Below are 16,180 nucleotides of genomic sequence, written 5' to 3' on the forward strand. Positions count from 1 at the left end.
ATGTTAGTGATTGGGTCGGGGTTAGATTTGACTTTGAAAAGTTGATAATCCACCCGAAACCCTGGAGAGTCTTCAGTGCCACGATCAGGCTGTGCTGGCATGCCTCTTGAGAGGGTGCCTTGATAAGTAGATCGTCCAAATACGGAATCACAGAGTGACCTTGCGAGTGCAGGACTGCCACTACTGCTGCCATAACCTTGGTAAAGACCCGAGGGGCTGTCGCCAGCCCGAAAGGTAGAGCTACGAACTGCAGGTGTTCGCTTCCTACAACGAAGCGTAGAAAACGCTGATGCTCTGGCGCAATCGGCACGTGGAGATAAGCATCCTTGATGTCTATTGATGCTAGGAAATCTCCTTGAGACATTGAGGCGATGACGGAGCGGAGGGATTCCATCCGGAACCGCCTGGTTTTCACGTGTTTGTTGAGCAGCTTTAGATCCAGGACGGGACGGAATGACCCGTCCTTCTTTGGCACCACAAACAAATTGGAGTAAAAACCGCGACCTCGTTCCTGAAGAGGAACGGGAGTCACCACTCCTTCCGCCTTTAGGGCGGACACCGCTTGCAGAAGAGCATCTGCTCGGTCGGGAGGTGGAGAAGTTCTGAAGAAGCGAGTTGGAGGACGAGAACTGAACTCTATCCTGTACCCGTGAGACAGAATGTCTCTCACCCAACGGTCTTTGACCTGTGACAGCCAAATGTCGCCAAAGCGGGAGAGCCTGCCACCGACCGAGGATGCGGAGAGAGGAGGCTGAAAGTCATGAGGAAGCCGTCTTGGTAACGGTTCTTCCGGCTGTCTTTTTTGGTCGTGATTGAGTCCGCCAAGAATCTGAGCCCATCTGATCCTTTTGAGTCCTTTTGGACGAGGAGAATTGGGACCTGCCTGAGCCTCGAAAGGACCGAAGACCAGACTGTCCCCTCCTCTGTTGGGGTTTGTTTTGTCTGGGTTGAGGTAAGGATGAATCCTTACCCTTGGAGTGTTTAATGATTTCATCCAAACGCTCACCAAACAGTCGGTCACGAGAAAAAGGCAAACTGGTTAAGCACTTCTTGGAAGCAGAATCTGCCTTCCATTCTCTCAACCACAAGGCTCTACGTAAAACCACGGAGTTGGCAGACGCCACTGCCGTACGGCTCGTAGAGTCTAGAACAGCATTAATCGCGTAAGACGCGAATGCAGACATTTGAGAGGTCAAGGGCGCCACCTGCGGAGCAGATGTACGTGTGACCGTGTCGACCTGTGTAAGCCCAGCTGAAATAGCTTGGAGTGCCCATACGGCTGCGAATGCTGGCGCCAACGACGCTCCAATAGCTTCATAGATGGATTTCAACCAGAGCTCCATCTGTCTGTCAGTGGCATCTTTAAGTGCCGCCCCATCTTCCACTGCAACTAAGGATCTAGCTGCAAGCCTGGAGATTGGAGGGTCCACCTTGGGACACTGGGTCCAGCCCTTGACCACGTCAGGGGGAAAAGGATATCGTGCATCTTTAAGCCGTTTGGAGAAACGCTTATCTGGATAAGCGTGGTGTTTCTGGATAGCGTCTCTTAAGTCAGAGTGGTCCAGAAAAGTGCTCAATTTACGCTTGGGATACCTGAAATGGAATTTCTCCTGCTGTGAGGCTGACTCCTCCGCAGGAGGAGCTGGTGGAGAAATATCTAACATTCTATTGATGGACGCTATAAGATCATTCACTATGGCGTCACCATCAGGTGTATCCAGATTGAGAACGGTCCCAGGATCAGAATCCTGATCAGCCACATCCGCCTCATCACACAGAGAGTCGTCCAGGTGGGACCCTGACCAGTGTGATGAAGTTGAGGGCCGCTCATAGCGAGCCCGCTTAGGCCGTCTGGGACTGTCGTCCGAGTCAGAGTCGTCACCCTGGGGTGCATGCGACACCTCCTGAGCTCGGGAGTGTTCCAGCTGAGGGGGACCAGGGAGCAATGATTCAACAGTGCCCATGGTCTGAGTTACTGGTCTAGACTGCAATGTTTCAAGAATTTTAGACATAGTCATAGACAATCTGTCAGCAAAAACTGCAAACTCCGTCCCTGTCACCTGGACAGCATTCACAGGTGGTTCTCCCTGGGTCACCTCTAGCAGCGGCCCCGGCTGAGCAAGTGCCACAGGGGCCGAGCACTGCACACAATGGGGGTCAGTGGAACCTGCCGGTAGAGCAGCCCCACATGCGGTACAAGCAGCATATAAAGTCTGTGCCTTGGCACGTTTGCTTTTTGCGGACGACATGCTGTTGTCTGCCTTGAGTAACCTAGGAGGGTATATAGCAGAGAGTCACCAGCGACCGTACAGTGTAATGTATAGCATGCAAGCACAAAAATACAAAGTACACTTCGGCACAAGTGGGGGTGAGCCCTTGAGGGCTGCTTACCGCCCGCTGAAAAGCGGGGTGTGAGGTCGCAGAATCCCGTGTCTGGGTCTCCCAGTCTCCCCTCTCCAGCTCAGCGTGCAGACAGGAATGGCTGCCGGCGTCCTGTGAGGAGGGGCGGACCGTGGGCGTGCCACAAACAAAGTGCGGGAAACTGGCGTCCCACTGTGCCCAGTGTGAGGGCTGGAGTATGTAAAGCAGACTCCAGCCCTCAGCGCTGATGGTCTGTACAGCATCCCGCCCTCCCCCTGACTGGCAGGTCTGGGGGCGGGAACGAAACAAACTAGGCCGCAAAAGCCGGGGACTGTAGTAATAAGCGCGGCCGTCATACATGCACGGCTAGCGCGGAAGTCCCCGGCGCACCACAAGTCCCAGCCGCGTCGCAGTGAAAACTGACCCCAGCGGCCGGCGCGGCCGTTCGTACTAAGTCTACTCACTCAGCAGCGCTGTAGTGAGGAATGGCACAAGCGCAGCAGCGCTGATGTCCCCGGCGCACTAACACGCCCAGCATGCTGCGGTGTGCGCGCGGTATGCCCGGGGACACAGAGTACCTTAACGAAGCAGGGCCCTGTCCCTGACGATACTCAGCTCCATATCCAGCCGATTCTCCGGGGGCTGTGGAAGGAGCACGGTCTCAGTGCCTGGAGACCGGTAAAGTCCCACTTCACCCAGAGCCCTAATGGGGATGGGGAAGGAATCAGCATGTGGGCTCCAGCCTCCGTACCCGCAATGGGTACCTCAACCTTAACAAACACCGCCGACAGAAAGTGGGGTGAGAAGGGAGCATGCTGGGGGCCCTAGTATGGGCCCTCTTTTCTTCCATCCGACATAGTCAGCAGCTGCTGCTGACTAAACAGTGGAGCTATGCGTGGATGTCTGACCTCCTTCGCACAAAGCATAAAACTGAGGAGCCCGTGATCCCACGGGGGGGGTGTATAGCCAGAAGGGGAGGGGCCTTACACTTTTTAGTGTAATACTTTGTGTGCCTCCGGAGGCAGTAGCTATACACCCAATTGTCTGGGTCTCCCAATTAGGAGCGACAAAGAAATTCTCAATTCACAGGTAAAATTTTGTCTTCAGTGAACACAGATTTTCCCATTAGAGAGACACAAGATGACAGCTGGTGCTTATAGTGTTCTGTGGAGAACTGTAACTCATTTTAGGAGAACTTGCAGCAGAAGTCAGGGTCTGCCTCCAGCTCCTCCGTCCTGTCCCCTCAATAGGGTTAAAATTCTCTCAGTAATTGGAATATCTGTCTTCACTGATGAATACAGATTTTGCCCATAAATAGAGTGGGAAAGAGCAATCCACAAGGAGAAAGCAGATTTCTCTGACAAGATATATTACAAAGTTCTTATTTTCATGTGTATTATTGATTTACAAAATAAAAACGAAATCGATTGTTACACATTAACCATTTATGATAAAACACTATTCGTTTTATCTTGCATTTTTTTTTTTTTTTAATGGAAAAAAATGAAAAAGGAAGCTGCTCCTATAAAATCTAATATACAGTCCCTGATGGCAGCATGCATATTTATTTATATGAGAAGAATATAAATAAATTGATTTTTTCTGTACTTTGATCGAACACAGAAGCTACTGTACAAGGCGGTGCCATCTAGTAACTATTCCAAACGGCAATAAAAACTACTATATTACTAGAGAAATAACAGTCATATACAAGTAACCAAACAATTGTGCAAAAAATAATCACTTGTCATTGCCACAAACTGGTTACTGCTGTGATGTGCAGCTGAAATGGCCCAGGCCCCCTATCCAATAAGCACCCCCCTATCCAATAATGCCCCCCTATCCAATAACGCCCCCCTATCCAATAACACGACCCTCCTCCCTATCCAATAACGCCTCCTATCCAATAACACCTTCTATCCAATAACGCCTCCTATCCAATAACGCCTCCTATCCAATAACGCCTCCTATCCAATAACGCCTCCTATCCAATAACGCCTCCTATCCAATAACGCCTCCTATCCAATAACGCCTTCTACCCAATAACGCCTTCTACCCAATAACGCCTTCTACCCAATAACACCTCCTATCCAATAATGCCCACTCCCAATAACGCCCCCCCTCTCTCTATCCAATAATACCCCTTCTTCAATAACACCTTTCTCCTCCCTATCCAATAACACCATGTCTCCAATAACACCATCCATCTCCCTATACAATAACTCTCCCTTCCTAAATCCAATAACATGCTCTATCCAATGACACACTTGTCTACTCCTTGGTGCTCATCCGCTTCAGCTCCACTTACCCCAAATTTACACGAGATTTTTTTCTTGCATCCTGAAGAATGAGCCAATTGTCATCTGTATACTGGACCTGATTTTGATCCTTTTTCTGTTTGACCGTTCCCTCCCCCCATGTATGAGAGCATACATATATAGCATGGATAGCATTTTGTGCTTTTTTTTTTTTTGCAGATACATACACCAAAAGTGTGATATTTTACTCTCACTATAGAGATTTTTAGATTTATGCTGCTTTCATCTCTTTGCACCCCCAAGAGTTAGAACTTATTTTACATTCATCCTCTCTGTATAGCAGGTGATAAGATAGCATTTCTTTTCTGAGTAATACTGAGGTTATCAGTGATCATAGCCCCCCACTAATCAGATATTTTATTTTATAAAGATCATTGATTGGTAGCCAATAAATAGCCAGTCTCAAGTCACCCACAAAAAACAGTAGCCGACATAGCTGGAACGACGCTACTGCGGGTGAGCATACATGGTTTTCATTTCTGCAGGACACTGATATGGTTAAGCTGGGTTGTGCAGTAGTGGACAATCCCCTTTGATCATGCAAATCTGAATAACAAAAAACAAAATCACAGATTCTGATGTTTAGTAGCTGTAATGGAATGATCCTCTTACCATCAGCAGCATAGGATTTCTTTTCTTCTACATTATTTGTCAGATAAAACATGTCGCTGTACGCCCGCGCCAGCCTCCACAGGAATTCAACCTTATTCCATACTGAAAAGGCAAATACAACACTTCTTAAAAGACAACATACTCATCACAAACTGAAGTGTCTAACCAGAACTAGAGAAAGGAGAGAAAATATTAAATATACAAAATAAATATCATTATACGAATACCTCTGGACCGCTTCAACGGATCTTGGCGATTCTGAGACTGTTTTTTCGTGACATATTGTACTTCATGATAGTGGTAAATTTAGGGCTAAATTTTTTACATTTACTTGTGAAAATATAGGAATTTTGAAAAATTCACAAATTTAAAACTTTCAATTTTCATGCCTTTAAACCAGAGAGTTAAGTCACACAAAATAGTTAATAAATAACATTTCCCACATGTCTACATATAACCAGCATCATTGACCAGTGACTTGCCCTGCTCAGTTGGTCCGATTGGAAAGTTGGTTGGAGGAAGTGTTTAGTCAGTGAGTTAGGAGTAGTTGAAGGAGGAGGATAGATGAGAGTAGTAGTCGGAAAAGTTAAAGAAAGAAAAGTGTAGAAAGACCTGCAGGAATATCGGAGTGCTGTAACAGGAGTAAGGGACTGTGGAGTAAGGAACCAGGACTCCAGGCACTGTGAGTTACCTGTGGAAGTGGAATGCTCCAGGAACCGCTGGGCGCCTGTGGAAGTCTGAAACTTAGGCTGACAGGACTCAGCACGAGGCGGGGTGCAGACCCTAGGACAGCGGGACACAATGGTCAACTGTTAAATCTGCCAGGCGAGAAGATCTCCAGGGTCTATCGCCAACCAAAGAGTCTGAAGCATCAGCAGCAAAGAGGGGACCGGGGATTGACCCCCTTAAATAGACCAGGCTGCCTGCAACAGGACCAAGACAGAAACGGAGGGGTTCCCAAGAAGCTCTAGGTCATGGGAGCCCAATATAAACGAGAGTGCACGGAGGACAGCTACCCCAGGTTATTATGGCACGGAGAACAAGGGGAGCGGGAACACCTGGAACCGGCACAAGCGAGTCCAGGCACTGACACCAAGTAAAGACAAGGCAAGTTAAAACTGCAATACTAATGTGGACTGTTTCCTTATCGCCTCCGTACGCATACACTGACAGTTCCCCCTACAATCCCCACCATCCACTGCTGGCGGCGCCTAGCTCTGCTTACGGAGGGCCCAAAACACCTAAGCTGCACTACTCCATCAGCCCCAGCAAGATCTTGCAGCGGCTTCAAATAACGTGGCCGCACACCGCAAGTGGTGTAGTCGAAAAAACTCTTTCTTTCTCCCTTTTCTTTTATTTTTACCCCTTTTTTTTTTTTAAAATCATACCGACCCCAAGGTCACGGAACCGGGCATTGGCTGCGACCACGACTGTCCCCCACACTGCGCACCACTCGCCCGAGTACCCCACAGCCCCACATGGCATCACAATAGCTTGCGAACTCCCCTTACAAAGCCGCTAAAGCGCCAGAACAACATAAACCCCCTCAAGGACCACATTTCAGAAATTACAACCTATGGGAATTCATTTATAGCTATAGGGATGATGTTATCTTTGGAAAACAACAATGGAGTCAAACACAGTAAAAATTCAAGGGGTTCTCTTCAGTACAACAATCTGGTGTAGGCACAATGTAGTGCTCAGGAGGGATGGGGACATTTGAAGTGCAGATTTTGCTTGGGGAAGGGGGGGGGGGGGGGGGAGCCATAGCACTTTTCCAGAGTCTCTGTGGTACCAGTAACATGGAAGCCCTCAGTATTTCCCTTAAGATGACAAACCTGAGTGGGGACTAGATTTTTTGTGGGCTGAATTGAATGCTATTGGTGGCAATTTGGTGTACATAAAATCTTGAATCAGTTCATATTTATCCTGTGCTCTATGCTGAGCACTTACATCAGGGTTTCCATCTCCGCATAAGGAATACATGATCAATATGAAACCCCCAATGGATCCATTCACTAATAAGGCAGGAGAGTTACTTCAGGTTTGATTTTGCATAAAAAGGTGTACAAAACTGTTGGTGACTGCACAAATAAAAAACAAAAACATGTAAAAAAAAAAAAAAAAATGGGTACCGCCAGCCAGATGGGAGATCAAAGTGACTTCTCCTGCCTCACTACAGTGAAATTTCTGTTGAGAATTTTGTGTGCAGAGTTTTACACGTAATTCCAAATGTAAGCGCTCAGCATAGAGTGCAGGATAAAATGTGAGCCGCGCCTTAGTGCGATCTTTGGGAGGCAGAATGAACAAAATCAACAGCAGTTGAAGAATTGGCTTTATTTTTTTAAAACCATTAACCTTACGGTATAAGTGATACGGTGTCTTTATTCCTCAGGTCAGTACAATTACACAGATACCAGATTTATAGTTTTTTTTTAGGTTTAGCGGTTATCATAATAAAAAAATGCTTACAGGATGAATTGGGAGGTTTTATTGGTACCATTTTGTACCACATATGTTTTTGATCGCTTTCTATTCCGCTTCAGGACTTGCTTTTGTTTTCTTTCTTTTACACTGCAATATTTTTTTTTTGTTTCTTGCTGACGAAGCTGTATTGGGGCTTATTTTTTGCAGAACAAGATAACGTTTTTAGTTAGACCTTTTTTTTTTATACATATGACTTTTTGATCGTGTTTTACTGCACTAAAAGTCAGCTGTATGCTGAACAGACAGGTTTTGCTATATTTTTTATTTAGTCTTTTTAAGATGTTCACTGAAGAAGTTAACTTGCATGACAGTTTTACAGATGGGTTGTTAAAAGCACGGCAATACCAAATAAGTGTATTTTTACATAAATATATGTATTTATTGGTAAATGTTTTTGCTCTGTAATTTTTTTTTTTTTTTTTTAATTTGTACAATTTTTTTCACTTTTTTTTTTTACTTATTCTCTATATGGGACATAAACTTTTCTTAGTCTGACCGCAGGTATAATGTATTGCAATGCATACTCTGATAGATTGTTTCTTAGTCCATGCTCCTGGCATGGTGTAAGAGGCCACCATAGCCAGGTAACCCGGAGGTCGTCAACTGACCTCGGATTACCATGGCAACGATTGGGACACAGAGATCACGTTCCAGGCGTCTGACTCCTGACCTCTCCCAGCCTCCTAAATGCGGTGAGCATTTAGGGTGTTAAACAGCCAGGGGCGGTGCAGGCATTGTACCTGGCTGTGACAGCTGGTGTTCCACTATCAATTAATCCGAGCTCCTGAGGGTGCTCATGCGGGCACAGCTCCTGTGCCCGCACGATCACCAGTACATTCATTTATGGGAAGGGGTCAAAGGGGTTGTCCAAAGGGTAAACACATTTTTAAGCAAATCCCTATCTATTTAATGGGGTAATCTAAACCTATATCTAATATGGTTGCATTAAAAATTCCCTACGCTTCACTAACTTCATTATCTGATAGTGTTTCCTACAGTATTTCCTGTCTATGAAGCTTCATTTGAGACTCCCAGTGCATGCTAGGATTCTTTTAGGAGGTTTTTCTCTGACCCAAAATACATTACAGATCACCAGTGAGGTTGAGATTGATGAAACTAAGCCCTCCAGATAACCAGCGAAGGGAAACAGGAACGTATACCCTCGTGAGCAAAACAATTCTGTTTATTCTCCGTGAGCAGTTTTCACACTATTTACATACAAACGTAGTTCCCATGGGAAATTTTCATTTACCATGCCCTTCTGATGAACAGGTTATGAGTGCTTTACCTTATTATATATATTTTCTTAATGAACTACTCCTAACACAAAGTTTCTCAAAAAATTATACAAAATATAGGAAAATATTATACGATATATGAGAACATATAAAATTAATAAACATAATATGAGACCAATTTTAATTCTACATAAAATATAGAATATATAAAATATAAAAAATAATATCAACTCTTCTAAATCATTCTCAAATGAAGCGCCATCAGGGTCAAAGGCTGCGGTCACTATCACAGCCCCTGCCCTCTGCCTAAAACTAAGCGTCATCAGTGATGCTCATTTCAGGGGCTGGTCGTCTGGTCTCTGCATGCTGTTATAGTGAGATGTGCACGGTGTTGCCGGCTCAGGTCAGCTATAATGAGCCAGCAACAGAGCATAGCAGACAGCTAGGGCACATTATCAGAGTATCTGGTGGTGTTCAGAAATCAGCAAAGCCCCTGCAACTAACATCTGAACACCCCTCTGATAACACAACAACTTTCTGCTCTGTTATCGGCTCATTACAGCTGATCTGATCAAGCACCACAGTGCACATCGCAAGAAGACAGGATGCATGGACCAGCCCAGTCCCTGAAACAAGCGTCACTGATGACCCTTCATTTCAGGGAGGGGCCAGGGGCTGTGACAGTGACCGCCGCCCCTGCACCTTAATGATACTTCACATGAAAATCACAGCATCCACTAGCTTTCTCAAATGAAGTGTCAAATGCAGAAAGTAGGCAAAAAAAAAAAATATCAGATAGGGTAGGGATTGCAGGGTAGGGAATTTTTAATGCAGCCATATTAGAAATTAGTTTAGATTACCCCATTGAATAGATAGGGATTTTGTTGAAAATTTGTTAAGCCTTCAGACCCGTTTAACCCCTTTACGCTACAACGAATTTTTGTTTTTACATGTTCATTTTTTCTTCCCTTCTTCCAAAGCCCATAACATGTTTACTTTTCCATCAACACAGACATTTAATCACTTATATTATACTACTGTTGCAAATCCAATGTATTGCCATAGAAAGACAAAATGATGTTCTCCTATAAAGCCCAACCACCATCTGGGCTTCAGAGGACAAAAATGTCAGCCTTGAAGGCCTTCAGCAGGCCTCCTGCTACCATAACCCATTGGCAACCTGTGATCGCATCTCAGGGGGTTGATAGGAACTGGTGAGAGCGTGCATTGGCAATCGGATCATTTGAATGTCACGGTCAGTGACTGACAGCAACTGGAGCAAGGACTTGTGTTATGAAGATGATCCCAGTTTATAGGTCCTATTAAAGGGGTTATTCCACAAACAAAATATATTTTAATTAACAGATCTTAGACTAATAAGATTGATTATTTGTATGTGTTAAAAAAAAAGTTCCTGTGCTGAGATAAACTTATAAATGTGCCCATGCTATGTACGGCTTACTTACTATGTAGTAACATGGTCAGCACATATACGGCTACTTCAGACCAAAGGAGAAAACATAAGAGTATACAGATGACACAGTAGGGACTCGCAGCTGCTTCTTTCTGAGAGGTAAAATATTTCCCTGCTTTTTGTATTACAGGAGTGAGTATTTCTGCTTTGTTTCTAGCACTCTGAGCACATCACAAATCAAGTCAGTGATTAGGAAGCTCTGGCGACTGCTGATCTCCCATGTCACAGACTTGACTTATGATGAGCTCACACTCGCTCCTGTGATAAAACAAGCAGGTAAATGTGTTACCTTACTGAAAGAAGCAGCTGCAAGCCTCTGATGTGTTGTCTGTATCCTCTCACTTATCATAAATTACTTATGCTTCTTCCCTTGGCCAGAAGTTCTGGTATGCAAAGACCTTGAACAACTCTGATTGTTCAGACACCACCATTACACAGTCTGCAGAAATGTGTTAACTTTTTTTTATTGTTGAATTTTTGAATATACAAAGATCTATTATTTAAAATATACTTTGTTTGTGGAACAATCTCTTTAAGGATTTATGGATCACGGGGGAACACTATTCTCTTTATGGAGACTTTGCAAGCCAGTCTGGCTGCTTTCACGTAAGGGGACTTATAGCTGCCACGCCCCTCTGCAAAATATTCAAATTGTCTCTCCAGGACTGGAGACAAACTCTAGTACAGCGCCACCTATTGGAAGTAGCAATCCTAAAAGTTAAATGTGGATTTTTAACAACCCTTTACATATAACTTAGGATATATATGCCAGATCAGAATCCCAATTTGAAGACACGGTGTTTCGGGGTGCTTGCCCCTCGTCAGTGCAAAGTGGGGTGTCTGATCTGGCTCATGAGAAAGCTATGTGGGGATCACGGGGGAACACTATTCTCCTTATGGAGAACTCCTTATGGAGAACTACTTGAAAGCAGCCAGACTGGCTTGCAAAGTCTCCATAAGGAGAATAGTGTTCCCCCGTGATCCCCACATAGCTTTCTCATGAGCCAGATCAGACACCCCATACTTTGCACTGACGAGGGGCAAGCACCCCAAAACACTGTCTGCAAATTGGGATTCTGATCTGGCATATATATCCTAAGTTATATGTAAAGGGTTGTTAAAAATCCACATTTAACTTTTAGGATCGCTACTTCCAATAGGTGTCGCTGCACTAGAGTTTGTCTCCAGTCCTAGAGAGACAATTTAAGGATTTATGGACATGGCAGAGCGAATCTTACATAATGAGCCAAAATGGAGAGTCTTACTGGAAGACCGTGACTGTCCAGGACATTTTGTTGTTCTAATACCTTTTCCTGCTTGTTAAGTAACATCCTGAATCCATCCTGCTTCTCGGACTCTGAGCCACCGTGGCTAGTATCTGCTTGCTGAAGAAGAGAATGTAATTCAGCTTGGTCTTCAGGGATTTTAGCAGTCTGTGATGTAACAAGTCCCACTCCAGGCTCATCCTCCGACTCTGCTTCTGTGTCAGTCTGAGCAGTGAGATATCTGCAGAAAGATCAGAAAATTATAATATAAATAAATCTGTTTCCTTTAAGTTTTCACAAAATAGGTTTAGATTTTTAATGGTTACCACGAACGTGAGGACAGCTACATTATTGCATCAGCACCCACTTGGTAATAGTTTCATAGCTTTGATGATTGAAAGCAGACTCAAATCTATTGATTTCTACCTATAGCTTAAGGCAAAAATCCCACTGGGCAGACATGATGGCTTCAAAACTTCCAGACTCCACATAGGTCAATCAGACTACGGTAGTTCCCTGGATTAATACTGGGCACACTGCATCAAGGCTGAGGATGGAGAGGAGGCCATGCAGGACCTTATGTTACTTATCTGAATAGTAAACAGCCCAATTTCAGAGAAATCCACATTTTAATGGGAACCTCTTAACTCTAATTTATGTCTAAACCAACACAAAAGGTGCTAGAAGAGTCACCAGTGCCAGATCAGTAAACGTTACATAGGTTGAAAAAAGACCTAGGTCCATCAACTTCAACCTTCCTCCATCAATTATATATTTTTGTCACTAGATTATCTATAACCTAAACTGTTTTCCAACATCGATAGCATCTTACACTATAAATCATGTAGCTACGAAATGACTTTTTACCTTGGACAATAGTAACTGTGAGAAATAAAACAGACAAGAGAATACAGACCTCCAGGAGCTGTGACCACATTTATTCTGGATCTCAATACTGTCCGATAAGACTAAGTAATCGGTGTAGAGCACGACACTCCTGGACGGTCGTGCTTAAGTAGGGTCTTGCCCCTTATAAGTTCAGGTTGTTCTCTATACCAGTGATTACATATTTCCATTTGTATGATACAGATACATGATATTAGTGGATCAGTAACAGATGAGGTATCTGTAATTAGATGCATGTCTCTGTTTGTTTAGACAAAGACTTGGAAGCTCCTAGCTATTTAACAAACAGTTTGAGTGTCCACTACTTGTCTCGCTTTACTATGGGTTGTTTAAATCAATTTTATCTTAAAAGGGAACCTGTCACCAGGTTTCTACTTTATGATCTGCATCAACCACCACTGAGCTCTTATATACAGCATACTAGAAAATCTATATATATAATTGCCTTATTCTGTCTGTCTGTCTGTCTGTCATGCTTCAAAATTGTGTCCTTCCGGTGACATTGTGTCCTTACGGTGACACAAAGCTGATTGGCCGCTGGGCTCGCCATGGCCCCGCCCCCCACACGGATTGGCCGCTCGCCCAGGCTGCGCCCCCACACGGATTGGCCAGCCGCTCGCCCAGGCTCCGCCCCCCCCCACAGATTGGCCTCTCGCCCCGGCAACCTGCAGGCATTGGCAACTCGGCCACGCCACGCCCCGCCCCCCTCACGCAATGGACGCTAGCTCTGCCCCCCTCCCCCCTCCCGCGCATTCCCCGAACTGACACGGTCACGGCTCCCAGGTGAGTACTGTACAACCCCCCCCCCCCAACGGGAGCCCACATCAGCGTACGCCGCCAACCCAGCCGACACTTACCCTCGCATTGCTGGCCTTGCCGCCGTATGCTGGTGTGGGCTCCCGTGCGAGTGGGGGACGTGATGCGCTGGTAACCATGCTAGCATAGTTACCAGCACATCAAGGTCCTGCAGCGGCGGAAGATCCACACGCACACACATAACAGCACACACACATCACATCGCATCCACACACTCAGCATCCGGCGATATCGCTTGCTTCTCGGCCTCGATACTGTGCTGCTGTGACCTTCCAGGACCTGACGGAGGATCACATGGCCAGAAGCATGTGGTATCTCCGGATGTTGTGAGTATCAGCGCGTATGTGCGATTTCGTCAGTGTCTGTGTGTGTGAGTGTATGCGATCGGGTGTGTGTGAGTGTATGCGATCGGGTGTGTGTGAGTGTATGCGATCGGGTGTGTGTGAGTGTATGCGATCGGGTGTGGGTGGGTGGGTGTGAGTGTATGCGATCGGGTGTGTGTGAGTGTATGCGATCGGTTGTGTGTGTGAGTGTATGCGATCGGTTGTGTGTGTGAGTGTATGCGATCGGTTGTGTGTGTGAGTGTATGCGATCGGGTGTGTGTGTGAGTGTATGCGATCGGGTGTGTGTGTGAGTGTATGCGATCGTGTGTGTGTGTGAGTGTATGCGATCGGGTGTGTGTGAGTGTCGGCAGAGGAGCACGGCGTGCTGGAGGAGGCTGGGAGCAGAGAGGCTGATCTTGGGGAAGGCTGGGAGTGGGAGGCTGATGCTGGGGGAGACTGGGAGGGGAAGGCTGATGCTGAAGGAGGCTGGGAGGAGAGAGGCTGATCCTGGGGAAGGCTGGGAAGGGGAGGCTGATGCTGAGGGAGGCTGAAAGAAGAGAGGCTGATGCTGGGGGAGGCTGGAAGGAGAGAGGCTGAGGCTGGGAGGAGAGAGGCTGATGCTGGGGAAGGCTGATGCTGAGAAAGGCTGGGAGGGGAAAGCTGATGCTGGGGAAGGCTGGGAGGACGGAGGCTGGGAGGAGAGAGGCTGATCCTGGGGAAGGCTGGGAGAGAGAGGCTGATGCTGGGGGAGGCTGGAAGGAGAGAGGGTGATGCTGGGGGAGGCTGGAAGGAGAGAGGCTGATGCTGGGGGAGGCTGATGCTGGGGGAGGCTGGGAGGATGGAGGCTGGGAGGAGAGAGGCTGATGCTGGGGAAGGCTGGGAGGACGGAGGCTGGGAGGAGAGAGGCTGATCCTGGGGAAGGCTGGGAGAGAGAGGGTGATGCTGGGGGAGGCTGGAAGGAGAGAGGGTGATGCTGGGGGAGGCTGGAAGGAGAGAGGCTAATGCTGGGGGAGGCTGATGCTGGGGGAGGCTGGGAGGATGGAGGCTGGGAGGAGAGAGGCTGATCCTGGGGAAGGCTGGGAGAGGGAGGCTGATGCTGGGGGAGGCTGGAAGGAGAGAGGCTGATGCTGGGGGAGGCTGGAAGGAGAGAGGCTGATGCTGGGGGAGACTGGGAAGAGAGAGAGGCTGGGAGGAGAGAGGCTGATGCTGGGGAAGGCTGGGAGGAGAGAGGCTGATGCTGGGGACAGAGAGGAGAGGCTGATGCTGGGAGGAGAGAGGCTGATGCTGGGATGAGAGAGGCTGATCCTGGGGAAGGCTGGGAGGGGGAGGCTGAGAGAAGAGAGGCTGATGCTGAGGGAGGCTGAGGCTGGGGTAGGCTTGGAGGAGAGAGGCTGATGCTAGGGACAGAAGAGGCTGATGCTGGGAGGAGAGAGGCTGATGCTGGGAGGAGAGAGGCTGATGCTGGGAGGAGAGAGGCTGATGCTGGGAGGAGAGAGGCTGATGCTGTGGGCAGAGAGGCTGATGCTGTGGGCAGAGAGGCTGATGCTGCGGGCAGAGAGGCTGATGCTGCGGGCAGAGAGGCTGATGCTGCGGGCAGAGAGGCTGATGCTGCGGGCAGAGAGGCTGATGCTGCGGGCAGAGAGGCTGATGCTGCGGGCAGAGAGGCTGATGCTGCGGGCAGAGAGGCTGATGCTGCGGGCAGAGAGGCTGATGCTGCGGGCAGAGAGGCTGATGCTTCGGGCAGAGAGGCTGATGCTGGTGCAGCATGGGGGATGGAGCACGATGGGGGGTGCGCAGCATGGGGGATGGAGCACGATGGGGAGTGCGCAGCATGGGGGATGGAGGACGTTTGGGAGTGCGCAGCATGGCGGATGGAGCACGTTTGAAGTGCGCAGCATGGCGGATGGACCACGTTTGGGAGTGCGCAGCATGGGGGATGGAGCACGTTTGGGAGTGCGCAGCATGGCGGATGGAGCACGTTTGGAAGTGCGCAGCATTGCGGATGGACCACGTTTGGGAGTGCGCAGCATGGCGGATGGACCACGTTTGGGAGTGCGCAGCATGGGGGATGGAGCACGTTTGGGAGTGCGCAGCATGGCGGATGGAGCACGTTTGGAAGTGCGCAGCATGGCGGATGGAGCACGTTTGGAAGTGCGCAGCATGGCGGATGGAGCACGTTTGGAAGTGCGCAGCATGGCGGATGGAGCACGTTTGGGAGTGCGCAGCATAGCGGATGGACCACGTTTGGGAGTGCGCAGCATGGCGGATGGACCACGTTTGGGAGTGCGCAGCATGGCGGATGGACCACGTTTGGGAGTGCGCAGCATGGCGGATGGACCACGTTTGGGAGTGCGCAGCATGGCGGATGGAGCACGTTTGG

At 47.8% G+C, this 16,180-nt stretch overlaps 1 protein-coding gene across 1 annotated transcript in view; it reads right to left on the bottom strand.

The window, feature by feature from the left end:
- The window catches only part of RMDN2 (regulator of microtubule dynamics 2), a 159,138-nt gene that overhangs the window by 110,615 nt on the left and 32,343 nt on the right, over positions 1 to 16,180 (bottom strand). The window contains exons 3-5 of the mRNA XM_075338130.1: positions 11,798 to 11,996; positions 8,775 to 8,786; positions 5,292 to 5,382 (exon numbers count right to left, since the gene is read on the bottom strand). Coding sequence (XP_075194245.1) covers positions 5,292 to 5,382; positions 8,775 to 8,786; positions 11,798 to 11,996 — 302 coding nt within the window. The remainder of the gene's footprint in view (positions 1 to 5,291; positions 5,383 to 8,774; positions 8,787 to 11,797; positions 11,997 to 16,180) is intronic.

The sequence above is a fragment of the Anomaloglossus baeobatrachus genome, chromosome 3 (assembly GCF_048569485.1).
Source record: "Anomaloglossus baeobatrachus isolate aAnoBae1 chromosome 3, aAnoBae1.hap1, whole genome shotgun sequence".
Taxonomy (NCBI): domain Eukaryota; kingdom Metazoa; phylum Chordata; class Amphibia; order Anura; family Aromobatidae; genus Anomaloglossus; species Anomaloglossus baeobatrachus.